The following is a 25,507-nucleotide window of genomic DNA, read 5'->3' on the forward strand; positions in this document are numbered from 1 at the left end:
CCTTATAATAGATGGGGGCTGAGTCATTGCCGGCGCATAGATTTTCTCATTGTGTTCTGCAAACACTTTTGCTATTTCAAGATTTTCTTGCACCCCCATCCACTACGAGTTCTTCATCTCCAGGGCCCAGTTCCTGCTCTGGTCTCTACGTTCCACCCAGGCCAACAGTTCCCCAAGTTTATTCGTACATTTTTCATTGTATGCAGGCGTGCAGATTCTTCAACAGTGTCCTTACAAAAATGATAAACGATAAATCGTATTGATAAAAGCCTGATCGTTATTGAGAACATCAGGTGACACTGGACAGAGCTGTTAGACAGGTAATCAGAGACTTTCCCTAGTAATGCAGCAGCAAATCCAAGTGCGCACTGTTCAAGTCAGCTTTGAGAAACCACTAACCCACTTCAAATATCCAGGTGTCCATACTATCAATGCAAGCGCATTGCCATATTACACTTTTTGTATATTGTTTTATTAAAATGAGCATCACCTAATTTAACACTGATGGAGGGTACATTTTTATTATCATTATCTATCTAAAACATTCCAAAAAACAACTTTTTATTTAGGTTTTATTCAACTTACAAAAATTCTCAAAAACACCTTGTGATCATAAGAGGTAACAAAAACTCAAAAGTGCCTAAAACTAGTTTTCAAATGACCTACTCATGATCACTGTATCAACACAATCAGAGGAATATTTGTAGTACTGTGTCCTATTGCTATTGCACAGGATATATGGAAGACCAGGTTTTGCCTATTAACATACAGATAAAAAAGCATGGAAGGTGCCAAACAAGTTGCAACCGAAACAGAACGGAAGTACAGTTTTCCTTTGTCACTTAAAAACTTTTGAGATGTCTTTTTAAACGTGTTTTATAAGCATATCCAAAGAAAAACACATTTAAAAAAAACCGAACACCATATTTACAGGCTATAAATGCATCTACAAAGATAAAGATGACCTAGGCTTCTAGTTGTAGTTGCTTTGAGTACTTTATTAAACTGTGTTGTAGCTCTCAATGCTTTCATGAGGCAAGGAATCCTCGTGACTTTCTGAGCTTTCGCTGCTCTCCGTGTAGGGTTCAACAGTTACCTGCTTCAGGCCCCTGAGCTGTACGTGCTGCTCAGGGCTCTCGTTGCTCGTAGGTGTGTCAGGGTGGCTGTCCGCTTCTACGCTGTGGTCAGGCTGGGTTTCAGGGCTCTCGTTGCTGTTGAGACTGTCCTGGTGGGCATCTTCCTCCACACTGTGGCCATGCAGGGATTGATCGTCATCCTCTTTGCTGTTGTGTTCTTTGCTACTTGTGGTGTGTTGGTGGCTTGTGGCATCATTGTTGTTGGTATCATCAATATCAGCTGACACTTTGTCTGCATCATCTGCTTCATTTGCCTGCTCAGAAGTAGCATCCAAAAGAGCCTGTTTGACATACACACAGGAATTATGAATAAACAATGAAATGCAAAGACTAGACTTTTTCGAATATATCTGCATGTCAAGCCTAAATCCTGAAAGTCTTCTGCTTAAGGAATTTTGGACTCTTCATCATGCTTTGGTTTTCTTGCAGCATAAGAAACAACTATTGTGTGCACTTAAACACTTGTTTGGATTTTCGTTCAGTACTATATATTACATTATGTTAGATTAATGTGGGTGGTAAAGTGTCAGAGTGATCAACTAGAGACAATAGAAATGGGTGTTCTATAGAAGGGAGCAACTGAGAGAGTGGCCTAACTGAAAATGGCCTCCATGGAGAACAGAAGCAGCTGACAGGGGATCCTCCCTATGATTCAAGTTGGTCATTACCTGTAGGTCTCTCTTGTAGTTCCTCACGGTGCTCTTCCAGTTTTTTACATTGAAAGGGTGGTCTTTATCATCTGCTGCAATGACTTCAAATGGGATGCTGTTGCTGTCTCCTCTTCCAGTGTTGTCTCCTCGATTGAAGGGGCCCTCGGTGTAGGACTCATCTGTATAGGCTTCAGTGAAAAGCACAGTGGTAGTGGCCACAGGATGAACTTCCTCTGAAGAGTCAGAGTCTCTGTCATGGCTTTCGCTTGACAAATCTTTTGATGAGTCCTGAAAAGTGAGTTTTGAGGATCAGAATTAACCACTGTGTTGTGCATGTGATCTGTTGTTGGGTATTGGTATGATACTGTGTTGAATCTCATGCATTCCCAATCTGTTTTTCAAAGCTAGCTTTTGGAATAGCAGTTCTGGTCAGGCTACATTTTGACAGGTAGCTCAAGTTCATAGAGCTGGCCCCCTTCAGTAGTGGCACTGAGCTAATCAATGATAGAGATGCAGTTAGAAGGTGCTCCACTACCATAGGGGCACTGGTTTAAGCACCTTCATTAAATTAAATATATAAAATCAAAGAATCACAGACTTATCATGTCACATCCATAAACAAAGATCTGTAGGGGGTATAATGTGAATCTATTATTGACCTTATCAGAAAAGCACAAAAAGGAAGAAGCACAAGGGCAACCTCAGCCATCCACTCTCTCAAACCGCCAAGCTTGTGTTGCATCAGCCATAATAATGGCAATTTGTTGTAAAACAAATGATTGGGAACTTTTGCACACTATGGCCCTGATTTATACTTTTTGGTGCAAAACTGCACTAACCCAGTTTTGAACCAAAACGTTTAGCACTGGCTTCCACCATTTTTGTGCACCAGCTGGGCACCATATTTACGAAATGGTGCTAGCCGGTTCAAAGGGTAGGCTAGTGGCAAAAAAAATGACATTGGTCGGGTGGGGCTGGTGCTATGGAAGAAGGGGGTTTTGCACCAAAAAATGCTGTTAGGCAAATTAGAGTTAAAAAAATGACTCTAACCTGCATAGAGTCATTTTCTGATGTGAAACCATCCATACCACATGACTCCTGTCTTAGAAAAGACAGTAGTCATGCCCATCACCCCAATGGCCAGCACTGGGACGGGGCATGGCCATTGTACCCAGTGCCATGTAGGGGGGCCCATTTCAGGGCCTCCAGTTGCACTTTAAAAGAAAAAAAGAATACCGGCCTGTACTTACCTATACTTACCTGGGATGGAGTCCAGATCCTCCGCTGTCCCTCTGGTGTTGGTGTCCATGGGGCCTGGTGAGGGCACCTGTGGGCTTATTCCATGGTGTTCCACCATGGAAATAGGCCCACAGGTCCCCTAATGCCTGCCCTGATGAAGGCATCAAATAATGGTGCAAAGCAAGCTTTGCACCATTATTTGACCCCTCCTCCCCCCATGAGTGATTTTAGCATGGGAATAAAAATGGCACTAAGGCCATAGAGTCATTTTTTTACACGGGAACGCCTACTTTGCATCTCATTGATGCAAAGTAGGTTTCCATGTCCAAAAAATGGCTTTAACTCCATAAATTTGGTGCTAGACGGGTCTAGTGCTAAAGTATAAATATGGAGTTAGTTTTGCACCAAATTTGCGTTAAAAAAAAGACAAAAATTCGGGGCAAAACAAGTATAAATATGCCCCTATATGAGCATATGAGCACCAGTAACACTGCCTCTGCTAAACATGTACTAACAGAAAGAAGCAAAGGGGAATACCTGAGTTGTAACTATGGACAGTACAGAAGATGCAGGGCTGTGAGTGGCCTACTGGACCTCAAACATATCTTTTTTTACTACCAAATGAGAGGATGAGGTCATGTTCTCTTAGTTTGCATTATGGGCCATGAAATCTTTGCTACGCCACTTATATTGGCTGCATCCTCAAAGATGGTGTGTCAGCACATAAAGTGATGGAGGCCTTATCAAAAGGTTTTATGCAGAGAACTTCATCCAGGAGGAGGAGGGGGAGGAGGAGGTGAAGGCAATGGTTCCTGCCCTCCCCTCTTCCGCCCGAAGCTCCCGCTCCCATTTACAAAGTGGAATCGGTCCAATGTACACAGCTTCCGTTACAACTGCAGTTTCAAACCATTGATACATAGCATTCTGAAACAGAAAGATGAGAATGGGGCGGTCCCTTTCATGCGCCCGCTTTCTTTAGTTGGAAATAGGTCACAGAAGACACTTTTGCACTGCCCTGAGTACCCTTAGTACATTGTAACCCCTGATGTTTGCAGTTGCATCACCTGTGCGTTTTCAGCTCCCAGGCATTGCAACCAGAAAAGCACTTCATACATTATAGAGTACTCAAAGCTGGTAACTCCACACTCTCCCTGGAAAAAAAGGCACAGATAGTAAGGAAGCTAATACTGGTAGCATACCTGGAGACGGTTTGATTTAGGAATAAGCCAGCCTGTTACTTCATAGAAGTTTCTTTGCCAAGCTTACAGGTATGACTGTTTTGTGTGGGTTTAGAGAGCTTACTTTTGGGCCTGAATGCTCCACACCAACTCTCACATTATTCCCATCAAGCAGGCGGATATTCATGATAGACACCCAGCTAATAACTCTAGAAGAATGGAGTTTTTAGCCCTGGTCTAGAATCCCCCCAGTCAGAGGTAACAAAATGTAACGGCTGAGTGACACAATTAGTACCTCCAGTGTTTGTGAGAAAGCTAAAAAGTGGCTAAACATGTTGTGTTACAGAACAAATAATGAAGAAATAAAATGAACAGTCTACAATTTGGGGTAAGTGAATTTAAAGAACATGTGACATGGGCTATGTTATTCTGAAGAAACCCGTTTAAAAAAATGAATTCTACTAAAAAAACAGATGAAGCAAGTAAAGTAAACTTGATGAAATCCAAAGACACATTACATTTCATTCTATGAAAGAAAAGTACCAGGCAGAGTTCGAATACCCCCTAGCGAGCAGAACGAATAACTGAAATAGCACATACCGTTCAAAAATGTGATAAACACGCTTGTAAAAATTAAATAAAACACAAGATGCAAACACCTAATCTGGTTAGGTTTTGAACGATTCATTTCTCACTTATTTCACAGCTGAAACGTTTGTGGGCGTCTGCGGGAAAGGGAATTCAGTGCTTGGACACAGGATGGCAACTTTCCAAGACTTGGTGAAGAAAACTGGGAAGGACTTTGAGAGGTGATTACAAATACACGCTAAAGAAGCATCATTAAAAACACCAAATAATTACTAAGCAAAGTACTTCAAACTAAATTGGTCAGAAATGTAAATTGCACCTCCAACTCGATCACGGATCAGATTGTTTTAATCACTTGTTATGCGTTTGAACTATTTTCCTTTAGCTTTTCCTTCCAGCTGAATCACATTGGACCTGATTTACAAAAGTTAATTTACACTTTTGTGTAAGTCTTTTGTCTTGGTATTCAAAACACGGAGTTAATAGAAAGTTTACAACTACGAGACTCGCAGCCAGGGGCGGAGAACTCAGCACACAAAAATATAGGCTTATCTTAGGACAATGCCACGCTCTGCTTGGTCTCTTGCTTTAATAGAAATATTTCAGTCATTCTAGGGTCTTACCTGACTGATGTCTTCAGAGCTGAATGAATGTCTAGAACGGAGAGTCTGTCAAGGAGAATAAAGCCAAGTGATGTTTTACAAGTTTTGTATCTCTTCAGTCACGTCCATGTGACATCTGCATTAAATTCACATAAATTATAGGAGCACCTACCGGCACAGCACAGGCCACGCCGAGGAGGCAAAGGCAAAGGACCACAATCTTCATGTTCATTGTCTATCTATAAACAGATGCAAAATGTACGATTAGGCAGAGTGCAAATGTATGTATTTATTTTATAGTGGCGTTTCAAAAAGTGATGCAAAGCACACGGCAGTTGCTTCAGAGCCCCTTGAATTAGAGGCCCTGAAAAGGAGAATGGATGAAGTTCTGGATAAACATATTGCTTTGGAAATATTAAAACAAAAGAGCACCTATAAAAACTGAAAAAAACATTCTTTGTACTTTGGACTATGAGACAAGAAACCCACCGACGTGTTACTAGTGGACACTTTATTCTTCATTTGTGCTTACACAAACAAACATCCTCTCTCAGTTGATCCCTAATGCCAGACTAATATTTAATGTTTCCTCAATTATACCCTACCTTCAAAAGAAAAAAAAACTATCTTTATTTACCCCAGGGATCGATACCCCCAGCCTTATGGTAGCCACACGTGGCCTCTCAGTCCTTCCTCAGTTTCCACAGATCCTGGTTCTTCCTTCACATCTCGCAGTGCCTTGTGATTCCCCGAATATCTTGAAATGTAAAAGCAATCTAGCAGTCTTTGTGTGCACAAATTACCGGTGTCCTGGTTAGTCTGTCTGCTCACGTACCAAGAAGCTGATAAAAATTCTCCTGCTCCATAGCTACCCCTGAAACTTTCATAACAATCTAATCAAAATGTTTCCTCATTTGGCGATTGACTGACTGGGGTTTTAAATTATAATCCACAACCCTTCCATAATAGCAAATACTTTCTAATGAAGAAAGAATAACATTTTATAAAAAATGACCTGTGGTGTGGTGGAAGTTGTTTTTAGAAGCCAAGAGCAAAGAAGAATAATCCGAGCTTCACTATTTGGCCAAATTATCTGATCTTGAAAAATCAGTTTACATTTTTATGCAAAGCTTTGTGAGAATGAACTGCATATATTTTAAGTACAAGAAGTAACGGACCTAAGTAGAAATAAAATGAAAGGCCTAGACCTAACTAAAAAAAAACTTTAAAAAACTGTGTTTCGGTCATTCAAATGGTGGCGGAGTCACATGGTAAAGCCTAACCAATTGTTCTTTTAAGAGGAGTTGGCAAACTTTTAAGGTCTAGAGAGGGAGAGGGAAGTTGTGTGTATGGCCATGAAAATTCCACTTCCCTTGAGCATAATGAAAATGACAGGGTTGATAGTTAAATTTGGCTGGACCATGCACTAAACTGTAGATATTGAATTATTCATTTAACAGGATTCCAGAAACAATTCAAAGGGGCAGTTTCTCCTCTAGGCCCAAGAGGCTGCACCTCTCTGAAATTTCGGCACATCAACATTAAAAAAAGATCAAATAGATCCATGTGTTTAGAGAAACAATCATATCTCTAACCAAATCAATGTATTTAGCTCTGGGCTGACTGTCCCAGGCTGCCTGCCCCGCCTCACTTTGAAGTAGGAGACGGAAGCCAGGCAGTAAATCAAGTTTTCTGCACAGTGAAGCATGAAGCAGGGTTTGGCTTTCAAAAGCCTTTCATTTCCATTGTGGTCTATGGTGGTATCCACTATAGGCCAGTGATGTTTTTAACATCATGGTTTCGAGAGTTGGAGTCTTCACCCCTTCATGAGGGCAGGCATCTGTCATTCACAGGCATCAATCCCACTCTATTCCATTTGTCACGCAGTTGGAGTAAATGCAAGCACATCCAGTTTAGTGCTTTGCCCTTGGTAATGGTAAGTGTTATAATGCTCATCTTTGGTTATTTATATTGTGCTGATATCCTTGGTCACCTTAACCTCTCCTACTTTGACACCCCAGGCCCTGGCTGCAGATCACTGGCCCCTTCAGAAGTGGAGCTGCTGTATTTGTTCCTCCGCTAAATTGTTCCAAAAGACGAGCAGGGTTCTGATTTCCCTTGCAAAGTTTATCCACATATCCAAGTCAGGCTCAAAGCAAGAAATATGTGCTTACAGGAAAGGCAGTTTTCTGATGTATGGGTTAAAACTGGCCCTATATTCTTGCCCTTAACATTAATGCCAAAGGTAATGTGTGTCAGTGATTTTGTTCCTCTCTTATTTCATGTTTTACATAATGTTGCATTTACCAAGTTAGCTGTTTCATCATGTTCTGCTTCTGTATTCGTTTTCATGAATGTTATTACTCTTGCATAGTGCATACTTCGACTCGTGGCAGGTGCTTATGAGGGGCTTAGATTGAGAGTGCTGGTGCTGAGGCTGAAGGCAAAGCAAAGTGCCTGTCAGTGTGTTGGCGCTTCTGCTGAGCACACAGAACAATGGTTATGTATTCCAGCTACAATTGAAATTCAGTGTAATTGTGTTGGAAGGTTGTGCGAAGAGGTCAAAATACTTAGAAGGCAAAAGCAAAAGAAAATAAAGTGCTCAAATGTGTATGAGTGAAGTGTATGTTTGAGATGGTAAAATGAGGGAGATGCGAGGAAGTGCATTCAGGTGACAGTGAAAAGAGGGTGCTGAGGAGAAAAAAGAGAGGAGATTGAAAACCTGCAGATAGATGTGCAGAGAAAAAGGGTATACATAGCTAACATAAAGCATACATAATTAAAGACCATACTCCTTCCACAGTCCACATTTAATTCATAGTCTCACAATTTCAGACTTGAAACATTTCCAATGTTAAATATTTATAAGAAATCATTGTTGTTGCTCATTTATCTTAAAGAGATAACAACCATTGACAAAGCCAATAGGCTGACAAGTTTTAGGTGTATGTCAGTTGTTGTGTTATAGTTTTGAATGCAATAACATCTCAGAGAGAAACTAAAATATGGATTGGGTGGTACACTAAGGGACTCACAGAAATTTATTTTACATGTCCCTTTTAGAGAGCCCCCACTTTTTTCATCCCACTTAAAGACCTGTCTGCACATATTTCCGCATGACTGATTGCAGCCAGCTGCGGTGGGTGCTTTCTGATGCCTGGTTAGATCATTTTATTCAAAAGTTGATGCTGCATGCAGTGCAAGACACTGGGCAAGCACACACTTTATAGGGCCCGAAGTTGTCACACTATACATTTTGCACATTAAAATAACTGTTGAACTTATTATGCAGTAAGATATGGGGCAGTTTTAATGTGTTTAATATTTGAAGGCTATACATTTACACTACTTTATAAACCTTGCTTGTAAACTAAATTAATGTGCTTTCAAATGCAACGTTTGTCAATTTGTTTCATTTTTTTCTTGGGAGCGGGACCCAACTTGGACCCCACGTTTGTCAATTAGGCTTGCCTGCTTCCCTCGCTACATAAAACTCATACCCAACGCTTATGCCCTCCCACTTTCAAATGTCACCAACCACCTCTGGAGGACACCACTTTAGAAATGCCCCGGAGACTGAAGATCCCTCTGGATGGTGATGTAGGATGCTCACTGACAGCGTGGACCAGAATGGCCTAGTGAACTAAAGTGGAGGGCCCTCTGGCCTCTGTAGCTCTCTACCAAAGTACATTCATGGAGAAATACTTCTAGGACTCAAGAGAACAAGACTCACTATATCTGCTTAGATATAGGCGGAAAATCTAAACCTTAAGCTTCAGTATACTGCATGCTCTTATTTGAAATCTGAGGCTTTCCTTTAGTACAGCCTGTCTAAATCCTTTCATCTGCCACTGGACACACATCAAGTGACCCCAACAGAGCACATGACCACCTGTGTAGTAGATGGAGATTTGATGGGAAGTGTGAGGCCTGCACACTGCTCAATCTGCACTGTGTGTGAATTTGCTTCATCTTCTGCATTTTGCCTGTTTTCACTGTTTTGAAGGGAGAACATCCGTGAACTCTTGTTTTATCCTAAGTGCCACCGGTGTTGCTGCCCGTTTCAAGTCATGGGTTTTCAAGTTGTGTTTCTTCAATGCCCATACGGATCACAGTCAGAGGTCAACTGGCTGTGCTGGGCAGTGACCAAGTGTGTGGCAATGTAAAATAAAACATTTTCACTTCACAAACTCGTCGTGAGCTTCTATTAGGAAAACCTTTTAACCTGCACTGGCCCAATTTGTTTAGTCTGACAGCTCTGTCTTTGAAATTTAATAAAAGCAATTTCCAACAGTTAGCCACTTTTGAAATACTTTTATGTAGTGTAGCCCTGTTTGATTAGACAATCTGAGACCCTTCCCAGTAATTGTACATCAATGCCACTTCTAAAAAATCATCACTCTTTCTAAAGTCATATCGAAAAAGTAGCCCAAATAGCAAACATGTTTGCAAAGTAATGCATGCTTCATGACAATAAAGTGAAATACTGAAGTGACATTGAAAAAACACGTATAAAATGCTGGAGCTGTGTTCTGAGGAAAGTATTACATTTGCAACAGTTACAATCTAAAGGAACGCACAGAGAACAACATGCAGAAATGTGTCATAGTGTCTAAAATCCCAGACTGATCATACATGTCCAGGAATCTACCTCCAGCTTTCCCTGCTGGAACAAATTGTGTGATCCTGGGCACATTATTTTATCTCCCTATTCCTCTGCTTCCGTGTCTTACGAAATGTGCATTAGGAAGAAAATAAGTTCACTCACAATATTATTTGCAGCATAAGAAACCAGACTGCTGACTCTATATTTTAATATATCAAAGATGATATAATATGACCATAGCAGAAGCTGTGGACCAGGGGACAGTTGCTGATTTAGTGCCAGAAATACTGTGTTGTAATCCTGGATTGTCGATTCGATCCTGTGATCCTCTGTAAATCACTTTACGTCTCTTTCTCAGCGCTACTATGTGTGTAAGTGAGGTCACTGAGATACAGCAACTAAAAGTGAGCAGGATGAACCTCTTCCAAATAATACTGACTTGTTTAATTTACTCTCTGGAGCTGTACAAACCTTGTCACTCATTAAGGGGGGCATTAGTACAGTTTATAGATCACTGGTTTTCTTGCAGAATGGTTTACAGCTAATCTTCCAGTCAAACTTCAATATTCCAAATGCATGCATCATTTACCTGTAATGAAGACACATTACCTTTCCTTTTGTTATCGCTCTGAAAACTGAGCTTTCTGGGTGGTGAAGCTTTTCAGTCTTGTTGAGCAGGAGGAAGCGTGGATTAGGCGTCTCTGAAGGGATGGTGCTGTTCCTGTTCAGTCCCTCTGATCTCCCGCCTTTTTAAACGTTGTCTCACAACTCCTCGTCCAATCCCTGCTGAACAAACAGAATGACGTAATGAGGCGTCCTGCAACCCTCCCTCTACCCATCTTCACCCACGTTTCCTCGTGTGGTTGTGGTTATAGGGAAAAAGGAAGCGTTCTACAGTTAAGTATCTGTTTGTGTGCAGTGTCGACTCATTAATCAATTGCCTATCTGAACGGATGCCAAATTAGTAATTCAGAGGATGTTTTAACGGCTGTTTTTGTGTAGTTGTTTAAGTTCCGGCTTGTAGTAACGTTTATTTCCAGAAATGCCCAAGTCCACCTAAGTACCTGGATACAGATGGCAATCTAGCTAACTTGTAATGGCTTCTTACTGACATCAATACCTCCCAAAGTAAGGAAGACGCTAGAAGGTGTCCGTTCCTTATGAGTACTGTATAAGAAATATTATTCCGGTTTCATTCTCTTTTGTACTTTAATGTATGGTGCTGTTGGCAATATTATTTACCTAATACTAAATATGCTGCATTATTCCAGTAAAGAAAACAGAAACATGAAGCTTACTACATAGCCAAGGGGTTGCGGCAGGGATTTCAAGTGTGTTGTGCAATCCATTCGTAGTAAGAAATGAAAGGCGGGTCTTCCCTAATGTGTGTAAATTAGTTTTACTACGACGTGACTAGAGCTTCTAGTTGGCAGACTATGTCTCGCCCGCTAACAACTATTGCAGAAGCCATGGCCTGGTGAGCCCCGGACAGTATCATGATGGTCTTTTCTGGCGCATTATAGAACCAAGCACCTACTTTATGCGCCTGCAAGGTGTAAAGCCAATTGTTTCAACATGATATTTTTCTGAGTTGGTGCTTTATTTTCAGATAGCACAGCTCGAAAACAGAAAGGGTCTATTATAAATGTTCCTCAACTCTGATGATGTTCCTTAAGAAATAATTTATTGGCAAGATGAATTAACAACAGCCTCCAGCCACAACCGGTAGCGAGCATTTCTCCTCACAGCTGTCAACTGTCACAGGAACAGTTATAGAATGCTGGTAGGAACCAACTGGGAAGACAAGGGGAAAATGGGGAGGAATGGAATGTTACACTTGGATCCCTATGGGCAGGTGGGTACACAATGAAAGTAAGGGGGAAATAGAGAATGTACATTTTATACAAAACATTACTTATGATAAATTACAACACTTCTCCTTCCCATAAAAGACTTTCATAGAATGTTTGAAAGTAATATCCTGTTGGGAAATCAAGTGAGCATGTAATCTTTGTGCCAGACAGGAACTGCACGAGCCCTAGCTCTGCGATTGTTCCCATCATATTTCAATACATCCTTTGGCTTTCCATCCATACCTGAATACTTCTGAGATGGACAATGGGGTGTTAATCTATCCATGCTCCACGTTCTGCCATCCTCTAATGTTACTACATTTTTCTTCACCTCTGTTATTTTTATAGGTTTGGAGAATTTAGATTCACACCCTTGGCGATTGTCTGGTAGTTTAACCATTACCCGATCGCCTACATTCCATCTTCCTAACTTGGAACCATGCTTTTGGTCATATCTTTTCTTGTACCGTTCCTGATGTGTTTTGACTTGATTCTTCATTTTATCTCTATGAACCCATTTAGGCTCTCCTCCACCCAGCCAGTTGGGGGTCAATTTGGTGCCTGGTAACCTCCCTTTGAGCGCTAAGAAGGGTGATACCTTGGTAACTGAATTAGGGGTTGTGTGATAGGACCAAATAATTTTTTGAAGTGCTTTATCAGGAGGACTCCTTGAAATGTGTGCGGTTTGCATACACTCTTTGATCATACGGTTAACGCGTTCCACCAAACCGTTTGCTCTAGGGCGATACAGTGCTGTTTTGTGATGTATGATAGACAAACTTTGTAAAAACTCACGCATTTCCTCAGAAGTGAATTGGGCCCCGTTGTCTGTTACTATAGTGCTAGGCACACCTTCTGTCATGAATGTATCGGTTAAGAAATTCACTAGAGATTGGGTTGTGATGCTGCTAACTACTCTGATGGTGATCCAATGAGAGTGATAGTCCACCAGTACTAACATAAATTTACCAGCCCACCTGGAAAGTTTTAATAGACCAATAATGTCGAGACCCAGTTTATCCCAAGGTTTGGATGGCACACTCACGGGGGATAGTGGTGCGCACCTGGTATTCTTGCTTTTGTCGCTCATGGCACAAGTCAAACAATCCCTGACTTTATTTTCCACAATGCGGTCCATGCTCGGGAACCAGTACGTGGCCCTGACTTTAGCCTTGGTTAAGCTTCTACCTAAGTGACCTTCATGGGCCAAATCCGTAATCCTATCCCACAAGCCCTTCGGTGGTACTATCCTTTCCCCTCTCATGACTTTGTCGTCAACAATACTTAATTCTTGTCTCACAGACCAAAAATGTTTTAGATCCTGATCTAAGCCATTAGACTTTGGGGGCCATCCTTGGACTATCCTTACCTTCACATTTAATAGAGTATGGTCATTTTCCATGCAAGTGTTCCATTCCTCCCTTGTAATACTAGGGATATCAATCATTAATACAGGCTCTTCAGATTTATTTTCATTTTCCTCCTCCTGTACACATGGTAGCCTGGATAGACAATCCGCTACAGAGTTTTTTATACCAGGAACATATTCGATTTTGAAATTGTAACCTTCCATACCTATGAGCCATTTAGCTATTCGAGGAGTGGTGGTCTCCCTCCCCTTTGTTGAAAATATATAAATCAGAGGCTTATGGTCAGTGCGTACAGTAAATGGTAATTCCCAAAGGAAGTATTTAAAGTGTGAAATAGCCCAAGTACATGCAAGTGCTTCACGCTCTACTGTGGAGTAATTACATTCCGTATCTTTTAATGCTCTGGAAGCAAACGCTATGATTTTTTCCTCGCCTTCCACCATTTGAGTTAGGGATGCTCCAATTCCTTTCCCACTGGCGTCAGTACTTAGGATGGTTTTACGTCTGGTGTAAAAATTTCCCAAGGAAGGGGCACTAACAATGGCTTTTTTGATAAACTCAAAGGCTTCATGGCATTCCCCGTCCCATTTGAAATGAGTTCCTTTTTTTAAGAGGGCTTTTAATGGTGCAGCAATATCTGCAAAATTCTTGATGAATTTAGTCATGTATTCAACTAACCCTAAAAAGGATTTTAATTTCTCCTTATTTGTTGGAGGAGGAGCATCTTTTACAGCGTTGACTAAATCAATTTTAGGTTTAATTCCATGTTTGTAAATCGTATGTCCTAGGTAATCAACTGATTGGACTCCCAACTGGCATTTGTCTTTTCTTATGGTTATACCTGCTTTTTTGAGTGCTGACAGAACTTCCCTTAATGAGTTGTCATGATTAGTTGTAGAATTACCATATATAAGTATGTCATCTTGGAAGCATAAAACATTCTTTATCCCCTCCAAAAAACTTTGCATGACTCTCTGGAACACTGCAGCTGCTGAAGCAAGACCGAATGGCATTCTGCAGTACCTGTATGCTCCGAATGGAGTTATAAATGAGGTTAAGGATTTGGAATCTTCATGTAATTCTATTTGGTGGTATGCTGAGGAGAGATCAATTACGCTAAAATGGTTTGCCTCTCCAATTACGATGATCATTTCATTTATTCTGGGCAGAGGAAATCTATCCACCCAAATATTTGCATTGAGATCTCTTAAGTCGACACAGAGACGAAGACCCCTCCCTCCAGACTTTTGGGTGACTACAATTGGAGCGAGCCATAAAGAACTTTCCATAGGTTCTATTATTTTCTGCTTGACCAGTTTATCCAATTCCTCTTGTAAAGGGTCACGCATTAAATGGGGAATTGGTCTTACCTTATGTATTACTGGTACTGCGTTGTTTTTTAGTTTGATTTTATGTTGGAAATTTTTAAGATGGCCTAAATCATCATTAAATACTTCAGAGAATTCTTCACATAGTTTCTCATACCGTCTTAAGTTCTCTCTTCCTTCCAAAATTGATAACACAGGTTCTTGGCTGTTAGGATCAAGTTTGATTCCTAAAGCTTTTTGGTGAGCCCAACCTAATAAATTAGATCCTTTTTTTGTTAGATAGATCTTTCCTGCAGTGGAACGGTCCTTAAAGGTTATATACATATTCACCATTCCTACTAATGGTATGGGATCCTTGTTGTACCCCCCAGGTTCTACATCAGGTTGTAAGATAACATACGTTTTGTCCTTAAATTTTTCTTGAAAATTGTTGTAATCGATCAACGTGTAGGGAGAGCATGAGTCAGCATACATTTTGAACGATACTCCATCCAACACAACGTCACAAGTGGGATAACTACTCCCAGTAGTAGATACTTCACTTACCACTTGGAAAACATATTTGTTAGTACATTCCCCCACATGTCCCACAACATGTACACTTTTTCTTTCATCTTTTAGGTTTTTACATAGTCTAGCATAATGCCCTCTCTTATTGCATTTCCTACAGACTACGGAACGTGCAGGACAATTGATATTGTTGGCTAAATGGTTAAAATTTCCACATCGAAAACATTTTAATTTGTCTTTTCTCTCTTCTTCTAATGTCTTTTTATTGAGAGAGTCTGGAATTTTCTTCCTTTCTCCTGTGTCTTGTACTTCTGGGTGATCTTTCACTAAGTGGATAGTGTCTGAATTGTTGTTTTGTTTCATTTCTCTAATGCACTCTTCTGTGTGTTCTTTACTTTTAGCTATTTCTATTGCTTCTTTTAAGTCTGGATTTCCTGCTAATAGTTTTTCTTGAATCTTGTGGTTGTTCGTGCAACGAACTAGCTGGTCTCTAATTAAGGAATCACACAATGGGCCAAAGTCACTCATACTAGCCAAACCTCTTAACACAGCAATGTAACTAGAAATTTTCTCTGTTTTTCCTTGTATTCTACAAAAGAACTTGTGCCTTTCTAATACAATGTTTATTCTTTGACCAAAATGTTTTTCTAATTTGTTGAAAGTTTTATAGTAAACATCTGCTTCGCTATCTGCATCTTCATCCTCACTTTCAGGATCTGGCAGATTCTCATAAACCTTTCTCCCTTGAATACCTAAGTTGTGAAGTAATATGTCTTGTTTCCTTAAGGGAGAGAATTTTTCTCCTCCTATTGCAATCAGATATGAGATGAATATTTTCTCCCATTCCTTCCAGGGTATGGTTGGTTCTTCTGCTTCATCCAAAATGGGTGGGGGTTGAGACATATTTGTCGCCGCCATGTATAAAGTAAACAGATAACAATATACTCAATATACTCACAGAAAAGAATTGGTATCACTGGCATATATTCGTAAATGTTTAAAGTTCACTGTTTACCTCAGCACTAGAAAGACATATAAAATCATCTATAATATGTTACTATAATAATGGAGGAGTTAATTGTTGATCTGTGCCCTCAGCTGACATATACTCTTTTTAGATGGGAGGGAATAAACAGAATAAACTTATGCATAAACAAATGCAATTAATAACTACTATAACTTGTTAAAATAAGCTGTGCCTATCAGCGTGACAGGCTTCTTGTAAAGTTGGTAGAAGATGCTAATGAAGGAGATTTTCCAATCAGCGTGTAGACACAGAATATCAAGCCAGCTCAGATATAAGATATTGAGGCTGTGTCAGCCTCACTGCCCAATAGAGCAAATATGCAAAAAAAACAAATAAAAACTGTGTCTGCCAGTGAATGTACATGAGATTCAGATTTGCTCAGGAAGGTTTAACAGCTGTGCCCATCAGCGTGAAGATTATGTGCTGGCTCTCGATAGTAGTAAATCAAAGATGGCGCTATATTTTGTTAGTGTTTCCTTAAGGTGTGCGCTCTAGTATTCACTCTCTAGTTTCCTGCAGGAGGGGCCGGCTTTCCTTGTCCCATCCCTCCAATCAGACTTAAGAAGAAAAAGACTTCAGTTGCTGAAGGGATTCCAGTCAGAAGGTGAGGTAAAAGAAGGATTTCTTTCTAGAAATGCAATTGGTGATAACATTGACAGGCTATTTTAAAGCTGTGCCTGTCAGCATGCAGATGCAAAGATTCTTGGATCGGTTTACAAGTTTTACAAGAGCCTTTCTCCTTTAATTAAATGTTGAGAGGCAACAATTCAAATCGGTAGTTTCTGTTTGTCTGTGCTCCCAGAGTTGAGCTGAATAGAATTCTGTTTATAATCTTGAAAATCGGTTGAGAAATGCAGTGTGTGTCAATAGTTTATTTCAGCCTTGAAAGACACATTTATCAGCTGAGCCTGTCAGATCTGAAGATAGTGCAAGGTTAATAAGGTTTCCTGGTTGTTGCCAGCAAAGGGCTATACATTTTATTTCCAGACTGAAAGTTCTGCTCACCTCAGGGAATTATTCTCAATCTCCTGTTGTTTATTTCCAGCATCTGTCTGTGACACAGGTGGCTATAAGATGTAGGGGAGGAGGCTGAGACTGCTGTCCCCCACCAGCAATTCGTCGCCAGTATTATAAATGTTCCTTAACTCCGATGATGTTCCTTAAGGAATAATTTATTGGCAAGATGAATTAACAACAGCCTCCAGCCACAACCGGTAGCGAGCATTTCTCCTCACAGCTGTCAACTGTCACAGGAACAGTTATAGAATGCTGGTAGGAACCAACTGGGAAGACAAGGGAAAAATGGGGAGGAATGGAATGTTACACTTGGATCCCTATGGGCAGGTGGGTACACAATGAAAGTAAGGGGGAAATAGAGAATGTACATTTTATACAAAACATTACTTATGATAAATTACAACAGGGTCCTTGTTTCTGAGCTGTGCTATTTAAAATGATGCACTAGCTCAGAGAAATATCGGGGTAAATTAACTGACTTTGTGCCCCATAGGCACATGAAAGAGGAGCATGGCTCTGCGCTGCATCAGAAAAAGATAATCATGCCATGTGCCCAGGAGTAGGCTCAAGAATGTTTCACTACTCAAGTAGTAAGGATGAGGTAAAAAAAAGTGTGCACAAGGGTGATCTCAGTATGATTGACAGTGATTGACCGGGGCGGCTTTCATCTGATTTGTGTAGAGCATGTCAGGGCTAGACATTTCCAGACTGTTGTGTTAGCTTCCAGGTAGTGAGCAAAGAGTAGGATGCATATGGGGTACTGCACATAAGGGTGGGCCATTATGCTAGCAAGAGCTGGGTGCTGGGGATTGAGATTGCCCCACACGCAAAACATTAAAGAGAGTGGGATTTCCTTCAGAAGGTTGGCTTTGAACCTCCTCCACCCAAGGGAAGGACACCCAAGTACTAGCCGTCATTTAGTCACCAATAAGTTTATTCACTGAGGCTCCCTGAACCAGGAGCCCACCCCAAGCACGAGTGGTTCAGAGGATGGAGAGATGTCATCGGACCTTGACTAGCTGGTTCCTGAGTAGGCAGTAAATATGTGACATGCTGCTAGTAACACAAGTAGTCAACTTTAGGGCACCAGGTGGAATTCTCATTCAGAGCCCCAGGAGTCAGACCTTTATGTGATCCTGCCTCAGACCCAATTTCCATCTTGGAAATCAGAGATATATCCCAATATTAGATGGTCCTAAGGTGACTTAGTAAGGCCTTCCCTCACACCTTATATGTAACTTCACCTTTCATTGTGCTTTCAACTTCAGACTAGGGGTAGCACACTTCTAGGTAGTCATCATAAGAGAGGGGTGAGGTCTCCTGCACAAAGTAATCTCAATGTGTGTGTGTGAGTGTGTGTGTACACGTGAGTGTGTGTGTGCATTTGTGCATTCGCACAGGAGTATGGGACCCACAGCAACCTGTGACTGTGTTCTGCTGAGTGATCTCGTGCTCTTACACACTTTCGAGAGAGCCGAGGTGTGTACTTGGTTATGTTTTGTCCTTCTGAGGTACATGGTCATGTAATTAAACTCACAGAGAATGGCACAGAGCGAACTGTTTAGGTGTTACTATTCTATCAGTGTGATTCTCACTTGGCACTTTGAAGTAGTAAGGATGATAATGGTGATTGCATTTGAAGGAGTATATGAAGTACCCCAAAGCAGGATGGGATATTGCTCCTGTTCAGATCAGCACCACCACATTCAGAAGTCTCATACTCAGCAAAGCAGTGCTTCACAATGAAGGACGCTGCTTGCGTACAACTTCATCTGATGGAGTTGTGTGCAGAAAGCTGTTGCGGATGCTGCTGCGCCAGGCGCCGCAGGGACACGGCTGCTGTTGAGATAAAAAATGCTACTAAGAGTCACGCTGAGCATAGAAATTGGCCAGGAAACATTAGAAATGCATGAGGGACCGTGAACATAAATAGAAAAAGACTGTCACATATTCTTAGAGTCATGAGTCGCATTGTGTGCAGCTTTTGTTTCTCAATGAGCCCTATACTTGTTTTTCACAGTCTCCAGCGGCGCTGATCAGGTATTTTGGTTAGAAATTACACAAGCCCTGCTTAAATGATGTAATGCTGCCCTGCACCATTGGAACTGCTATTCCTCCAGGCGGCATAGTCACCCCTCCTGCTTGTGCCCTGCACAGAAGAAAGTTCCAGGCCACAGGGAAAAAGCAGCAGACAGCCAAAGGACCCTGCCACTTGTTCGAAACCTTCATGTATCTGACTGAAGGTGTAGCAAACATAGGTTACCAAACTGGTCAGAGACAAGTTATCGAGGAATGAGTTGGAAGAACAAAGGGACAGATTTAAGATAAGTAGCACTGAACCCAGTGCAGCGCCACTTTTCTTGCACCCCTTAGCGCCCCCCCTATCACCACCATGTGTGTGCCGTATTTAAAATACAGTGCACGATGGCGCAGGGTAGAGGGCAATAGCGTCAACATTATTGACGCTAATGATGCACTGTTCAGGGTTACCACCAACATTTTGGCACTAACTCCGAACAGTACATAGGGACCCATTTTAACCAATGATGAGCCCCTTTTTAATGCCTGCTATACACCACTCTGTATGACAAGGTGCCCATGTGAGCATGGAAGCAAGCATGAAGAAGCTGCTCCCCCATGGCCTGTAGATGTAGAAGAAGAGCCTTCACCTGCAGGCTGATGAAGTGCATGCTCAGGAGAAATCCGAACCAGAGGACCAAAGAGAAGACAAACCAGTAGCACTGCGTCTAAAAGCAGAGGTTTCTCCTCTCCTCGTTACATTTCACATTCACAATGGATTTCTGAGCCAGACACCATCTTTAACAACTGTTACACCTATATACTCAAGTTACGGCTCCTAAATCACTTGTAACACTCATAAGTAGGTGGTAATTTGGTGGGCATGGCTAGCGACTCTGTAGGATGGAGGTTCCCTCTTGACCTCTCCCAAGCCTGATGCATCATGAACACTATTTACCGGCCCATCCAGCGAGGGCATACACATCAACAGGTCAACGACCCCTTTTTGAACCTGACGGAGGCTCCCAAAGATGCGTAGGAGATGATTTAGCGAACCACACTGTGATTTGTCTGATGGGAAAATCATGATTTAGCTGCCCACACTGTGGGAAAATGGCGGCACAGCACTTAAAGGTGCACTCAGTGACTGCCCTCGGCATCGGGCCACCCGACTGTAGAGAGGAATGTGTTCCTCCTTGCAGTTACGGCCTCTAGGTGCTCGCAGTCCCCCGCCTCAACTTGCACCTTCCTCAGCTCGACCAGGTCACTGGGAGTACCTAACTTGAAGCAGGCTGCATACACAGACATAAATGAACATACCGAGCACAGCTAATCCACATTGCTGATTACCTTATGGAGGAACATCATGCCGAATGTCTTGTTAGACATGACTGCTGATAAAGTCAATGCATGCTCATTAACATGACTGTTAAGCATACTTGAGCATATTTTTGGAGCATTTTTGTTCACATTTGTTTATAAAGACAATTGAAGCATACCTGAATACACACCCAGGTGTAGTCTTGTCCACTGAATAGAAGCTCTATGACTGCCAAACCCTGGACATTGAAGGGTCACAACACCTACATGTTACTATGTTAATCTATGAAGTGAAGAACAGAGAAGCGCACTAACTGATCATTGGGAGATACTTTTGCATTAAATAACCAAGATGCTGCAGCCCTGCCTACGGTGCACCAATCTGTAGTGCTATCATGTGATCGCTGTATTGCATCCTGCGCATCAAAGGTCTCCTGGATGTGCCTTGACTCTGACATGCCACAAGCGTCTTGCCTCTGAGTGTTCACCCATTTCTCATTATCTCCCAACGTCTCTCTACAAGCACCACAAGACTATAATCTGGAAATCTAACAGTACAAGCAAACGCAGTGTCAGACACCATCACACATTGAAGTGTTCCCGCATTATAGGAATTAAATAATTATAGGCAGCTACTCTCTTATTGAAGATCATGGCAGACCAAAACGAACACAAATTCTTTAAAGACAAAGAAAATAAAAGTTGACTGAAAAGAGCTAAACGTGAAGCTTCACTTCTAGAACCTCCTAATCTCCTACTAAAGACAAACAAAAAAATCACTCCAGCGATCCCTACAAAACTAAATGATGACTACAACATTGCCCAGAGCTCTAAAACCAATACTGATCTATTACAAACAGAAGAAGCTACAGTCAGAAGGGATCTCAAAGAACTAAACGCCAAAATCCAAATAAGCTTGACAGAAGATCGCCTAACAACCCAATCTAAACACCTACTCGAAAATAACAATGCAGTCTCCACTCTGAAGCATGAAATCACTGAATTGGAAGATCGCAATAGGAGGAGAACCTCTGGATTTTTGGATTACCGGAAGGGACAGAAAACAAAGTCCCTTCCATTGTTGCTTTTCTGGGAACGTGGATTCCCACAACCCTAGGAATCACATTTATCAAAGATTGTGAGTTTGTGCGCACAGGGTCCCAACCCACAAACCAAAGAACTTATCTACATCACATCCGCTAATCTTTTGACCCTTTCACTACCAGCATACTGAACTCATCATATCACATGTAAAAATAGTTAGATCAATCTCCTGGCAAGGAGCCAGAATAAACAGTTCTCAAGAGTATGCCAGAAAGACTTATGAAGAGGAAAGGTTTTTGGCCCTGAGGAAATCTCTAACGGACAGAGCAATACAACACTCCTTTATTGGTCTGACTAAGTTCAGAATTAACTACCAAGACTCATGTTTTCACAGATCCCACTGAACTAAGAGGATTTCTTGACAGCAACACAGAATCTCACATGGAAGAACCACAGAATGAACATGGCTGACACCTGTAATATGACACAACTATACAGGTTATATAGGTGCAATATCTGTTCCACAGACTGGTTCACTGTAGCAAACTCGTGTACATTTTATTCATTCTCCCATCAACCAATGTAGACTAATTGTGCGACATAGCATGCAATATAGAATGTTAGATGGTATCTCATAATCTGTTCATGATATCTGATGTTTAATTTAGTGTGCCTCACAATCTGTAGTGTTTAGCAATATCTTAGATTCACAGTTATGCTCTAAATGTCAACTTTTATTAATGACTTAATCCACCACATTGTGTTTCAGACCTTACATCATGAGCAGAGTCCTTGTACTAGTGAATGTGTGTTATTGTCTTAGTTGCACCAACCATGATGGAATAGACACTATGACACCCCGGAGCTCCAATGTTTTCTTTATTATGGAGTTCCTTACCCTGAATATAGTGCTACTAGACCGTTATTAATGCCTTGCATCCTTAAGGTACTTATTGAATTTATTTCTCAAGACAAGTTCAATGTTTTTATTTCACAAAGGTTTTCTAATGTACTTGTCGCCCATTAGGGCCTTCACTATTCTTTACCAACAGTTAAGGATGCAATGGGCTTGTTACCGCTTTACTTTTCTATTAGTTGTCTCTCATTAGTGACACCCACTGCCCTGTACTCCACACCTCATCTTTTTGAGACTTATGTTTGTAGTGGAGAGCTTTTTACTCTCCATGAGCCCTATCCTTGACTATGGTCCTAACTATAAGGTGTTGTTCCCCCCTACTCCGAGTCATGTCACTTCCACATATTCTCACTGGCTGTATTGTTCCAAAGAGCCACCCATTATACCATCCTCACCTGGTGCATACAACTCATAAATGGCTAACCAAAATGTGACCGTTTTCGATTACTGCCACTCCCTAAAGGGAAACTTGGTCTTCCAAAAGAATTCAAGAGGTCTTCTCCTCACACACGGTTTGGGTGTCTGACATTGCCTGTTCTGCTAAAATTAACAAGACAAATTGAGTTATTTCAACCACCTCTAAGAATTCTGGTTGTCTATTATATCATCAGAACCAGATATTAATGACAGATGGTTAATAACCCACTTACAGAACAACAATTCAGAAATATATGTGGTAAACATATATGCCCCTACAACCAAAAACCCAAAATTCTGAAACAATTTATCTGCTAAAATGTTCTCTTCCCTGCCAGTGCCCAAATTATTCTTGTTAGTGACTTTAACCTCCCAATGGGCACCCTACTATAGAGACAATCTGCCTTCAAATAAAGAACCTCCAAATCACAAAAAGCAATGCATACATTCTACACATCTCATAAATTATCTGATGTCTGGAGACTCACAATCCCACTGGCAATCACTTCCCATTCTTTTTCTCCTCACATTATTCTTTTTTCAGAATAGATTACATCCTAGTCGACCAATCCCTCCTCCAACACAAGGTTGCCCTCCATAGAAACCATCACACTCTCCGACCATGTAGCTATTTCGATTACCCTTCATCATATCCTACCTATTCCCCTGCAAGTAAAATCTTGGTGCACTAATCTAGAACTTCTGGAAGACTCAAATATGATTGAGGAACTTCATAAAGAATTGTCTCAATTCATCCAAATAAATAAAGATACTGTCTCATCCCCAATAGTACTTTGGAGCTCTTTGAACTGTCACTTTAGAAGTCTTGTCATAAGCTGAGTGGCACAGAAAAATAGAACAATAAAATCATTCTTAGACAAACTAACAGCTGAAATTAAATCCATAGAAACAATGTATAAAGGAACTAATGAGTCATGTGATATGACCACCATCAAACTCCTCAAATACAAATTCAATACCATAATCAGTAAGCACACACATCTATGGATTCATGCCCAAAAGGGTAAGAAATTGTTCTATTTAAATGAAGCCATAAAATCCCTAGCAGCTTACTTGAAATTCAAACACCACTCTACTCTTAGTCAATTTATTAAAGATGAACAGGGTAAGATAGAAATAACGAAAGAGGCAACACTTAAGACATTTCAACGCTTCTATTAAAAACTATATACCCCCTCAGTCTACACCCCTCAAGACGCTTGTTGACAGTTTGTACACATCTTACAGATTAAACAAATATCAAATAGTGAACAAAAATCAGATTGCCATTGCCATGAAGAATATTCCATCTGTAAAGCACTGGGCTTTACAGTATACCAGCAACCATCGCTCCAAAATGGGCCTCAAAATATTTCCTAACTATATAAAACCTCTATGTGGAATCTGAATCACTCTCATTTGCTCAATTGAAAAATAAGTATGACCTCTCAAATATTAGGTTTTGTGAATTCCTGCAAATCAAAGCAAATATTTCCAAACTGGGGCCTCTAGGTACATTATCTCTATTTCAGAAACTCCAAGTGATACTCTTGGAGGGTCATGCAACAAGCTACTTTTTTCTGTCATGGCTCCAAGACGCCCCCAATTACCTCACAAATGGTCTCCCTTTTTCTCTCCAAAGACCTAACACCCCACATCACCCCAAATAAGAGATCTGTTCCAAAATAGGCTTCAACTTGATCCAGAACAAACTAATCCCTTCACTAACACGAACTAGATTCTTCACTGCTCACTCCCTCTCTTGGAACCCCGCTAAACTGTTCAAGTTAAAACTCAAAGATTCCGATGCTTGTTGAACTAGCGATTTATCAGTTGGTAATGAGAAACATATGTTTGTTTCTTGTCCACACCTATCTTCCTATTGGCAGGACTTCTCTTCCCAGTTACACAAAATCTTCAACACCCACATCCCACTCAATTATGTGCTTATTATCCTAGACACACATGTTGCAGACCCTCCTCTTGATCTTTCCGATTCAGACCTTACTTTACTTGATCTTTCACTCACCATTGCCCTCAAAGTAATCTAGATCCAGTGGAAATCCAATAACAATGTTTCATTCCATAGTTGGTGGGCGTGTGTCACCTACCTGAGAAGTACACCTCACTCAAACCCTCACTGGAGGCTATGCCATAATCTCACATCCAATATGGAGTACACTAGACCTCTTCATTCGCAATCAACCCTCATAATGGGAAACCTATTGATCTTTAACAATTGTCCACAGTCCTCGATCATTGCTCCTTAAAGAATAATATTTTGTTTACCTATTGAATTACTCTTCCCCATCCCATGTATCTCCCCTTACTCTAATTCACTTTTTGGTTCTATCCCTTCATTGGATTTACATTTAATATGGCATGCACATCACATATGATATATCTAGAGACATGTCAAAAAACCATTTGTAAGCCTTAACTCCACTTTTGCAAAAATAATTCTTGACCATTTTAAATGACTACTTCTTACCCCATTACTGCACGCTTTCCCATACAATTACCTCACTGCAATGTTTTTTATGATTCTCAATGTCTTTTATTTCTCTCAAAAGAACTGGCTGGAATATGTTGTATTTAACCAATTGATATTGTTACCTTAGAATAATGCCTCTTGTATAATTTTTTACCGTGTACATGTCTTGATTTATTATGCTAGCTCATGCTTT

At 40.9% G+C, this 25,507-nt stretch overlaps 1 protein-coding gene across 1 annotated transcript; it reads right to left on the minus strand.

Annotated features, from left to right (window-relative positions):
* Positions 1-489: 489 nt before the first annotated feature.
* On the minus strand, positions 490-10,731 carry LOC138290806 (dentin matrix acidic phosphoprotein 1-like). The gene is made up of 5 exons (XM_069230272.1): positions 10,609-10,731; positions 5,566-5,632; positions 5,415-5,459; positions 1,805-2,074; positions 490-1,417 (listed from the first exon to the last, which is right to left on the minus strand). The coding sequence occupies exons 2-5, from the start codon at positions 5,623-5,625 to the stop codon at positions 1,001-1,003; spliced, it is 792 nt and encodes a 263-aa protein (XP_069086373.1). The 5' UTR covers positions 5,626-5,632; positions 10,609-10,731; the 3' UTR covers positions 490-1,000.
* Between the last annotated feature and the right edge of the window lie 14,776 nt (positions 10,732-25,507).

This window comes from Pleurodeles waltl, chromosome 1_1, assembly GCF_031143425.1.
Source record: "Pleurodeles waltl isolate 20211129_DDA chromosome 1_1, aPleWal1.hap1.20221129, whole genome shotgun sequence".
Classification (NCBI taxonomy): Eukaryota; Metazoa; Chordata; class Amphibia; order Caudata; family Salamandridae; genus Pleurodeles; species Pleurodeles waltl.

What these genes read in the sequence shown, in the direction of transcription:
- LOC138290806 (XM_069230272.1), bottom strand. Translation starts at nt 5,625, where the DNA reads ATGAACATGAAGATTGTGGTCCTTTGCCTTTGCCTCCTCGGCGTGGCC. An exon ending in GCTCTGAAGACATCAGTCAG is followed by an intron (nt 2,075 to 5,414) that starts GTAAGACCCTAG and finishes CTCACTTTTCAG; the next exon opens with GACTCATCAAAAGATTTGTC. An exon ending in ACTACAAGAGAGACCTACAG is followed by an intron (nt 1,418 to 1,804) that starts GTAATGACCAAC and finishes TATGTCAAACAG; the next exon opens with GCTCTTTTGGATGCTACTTC.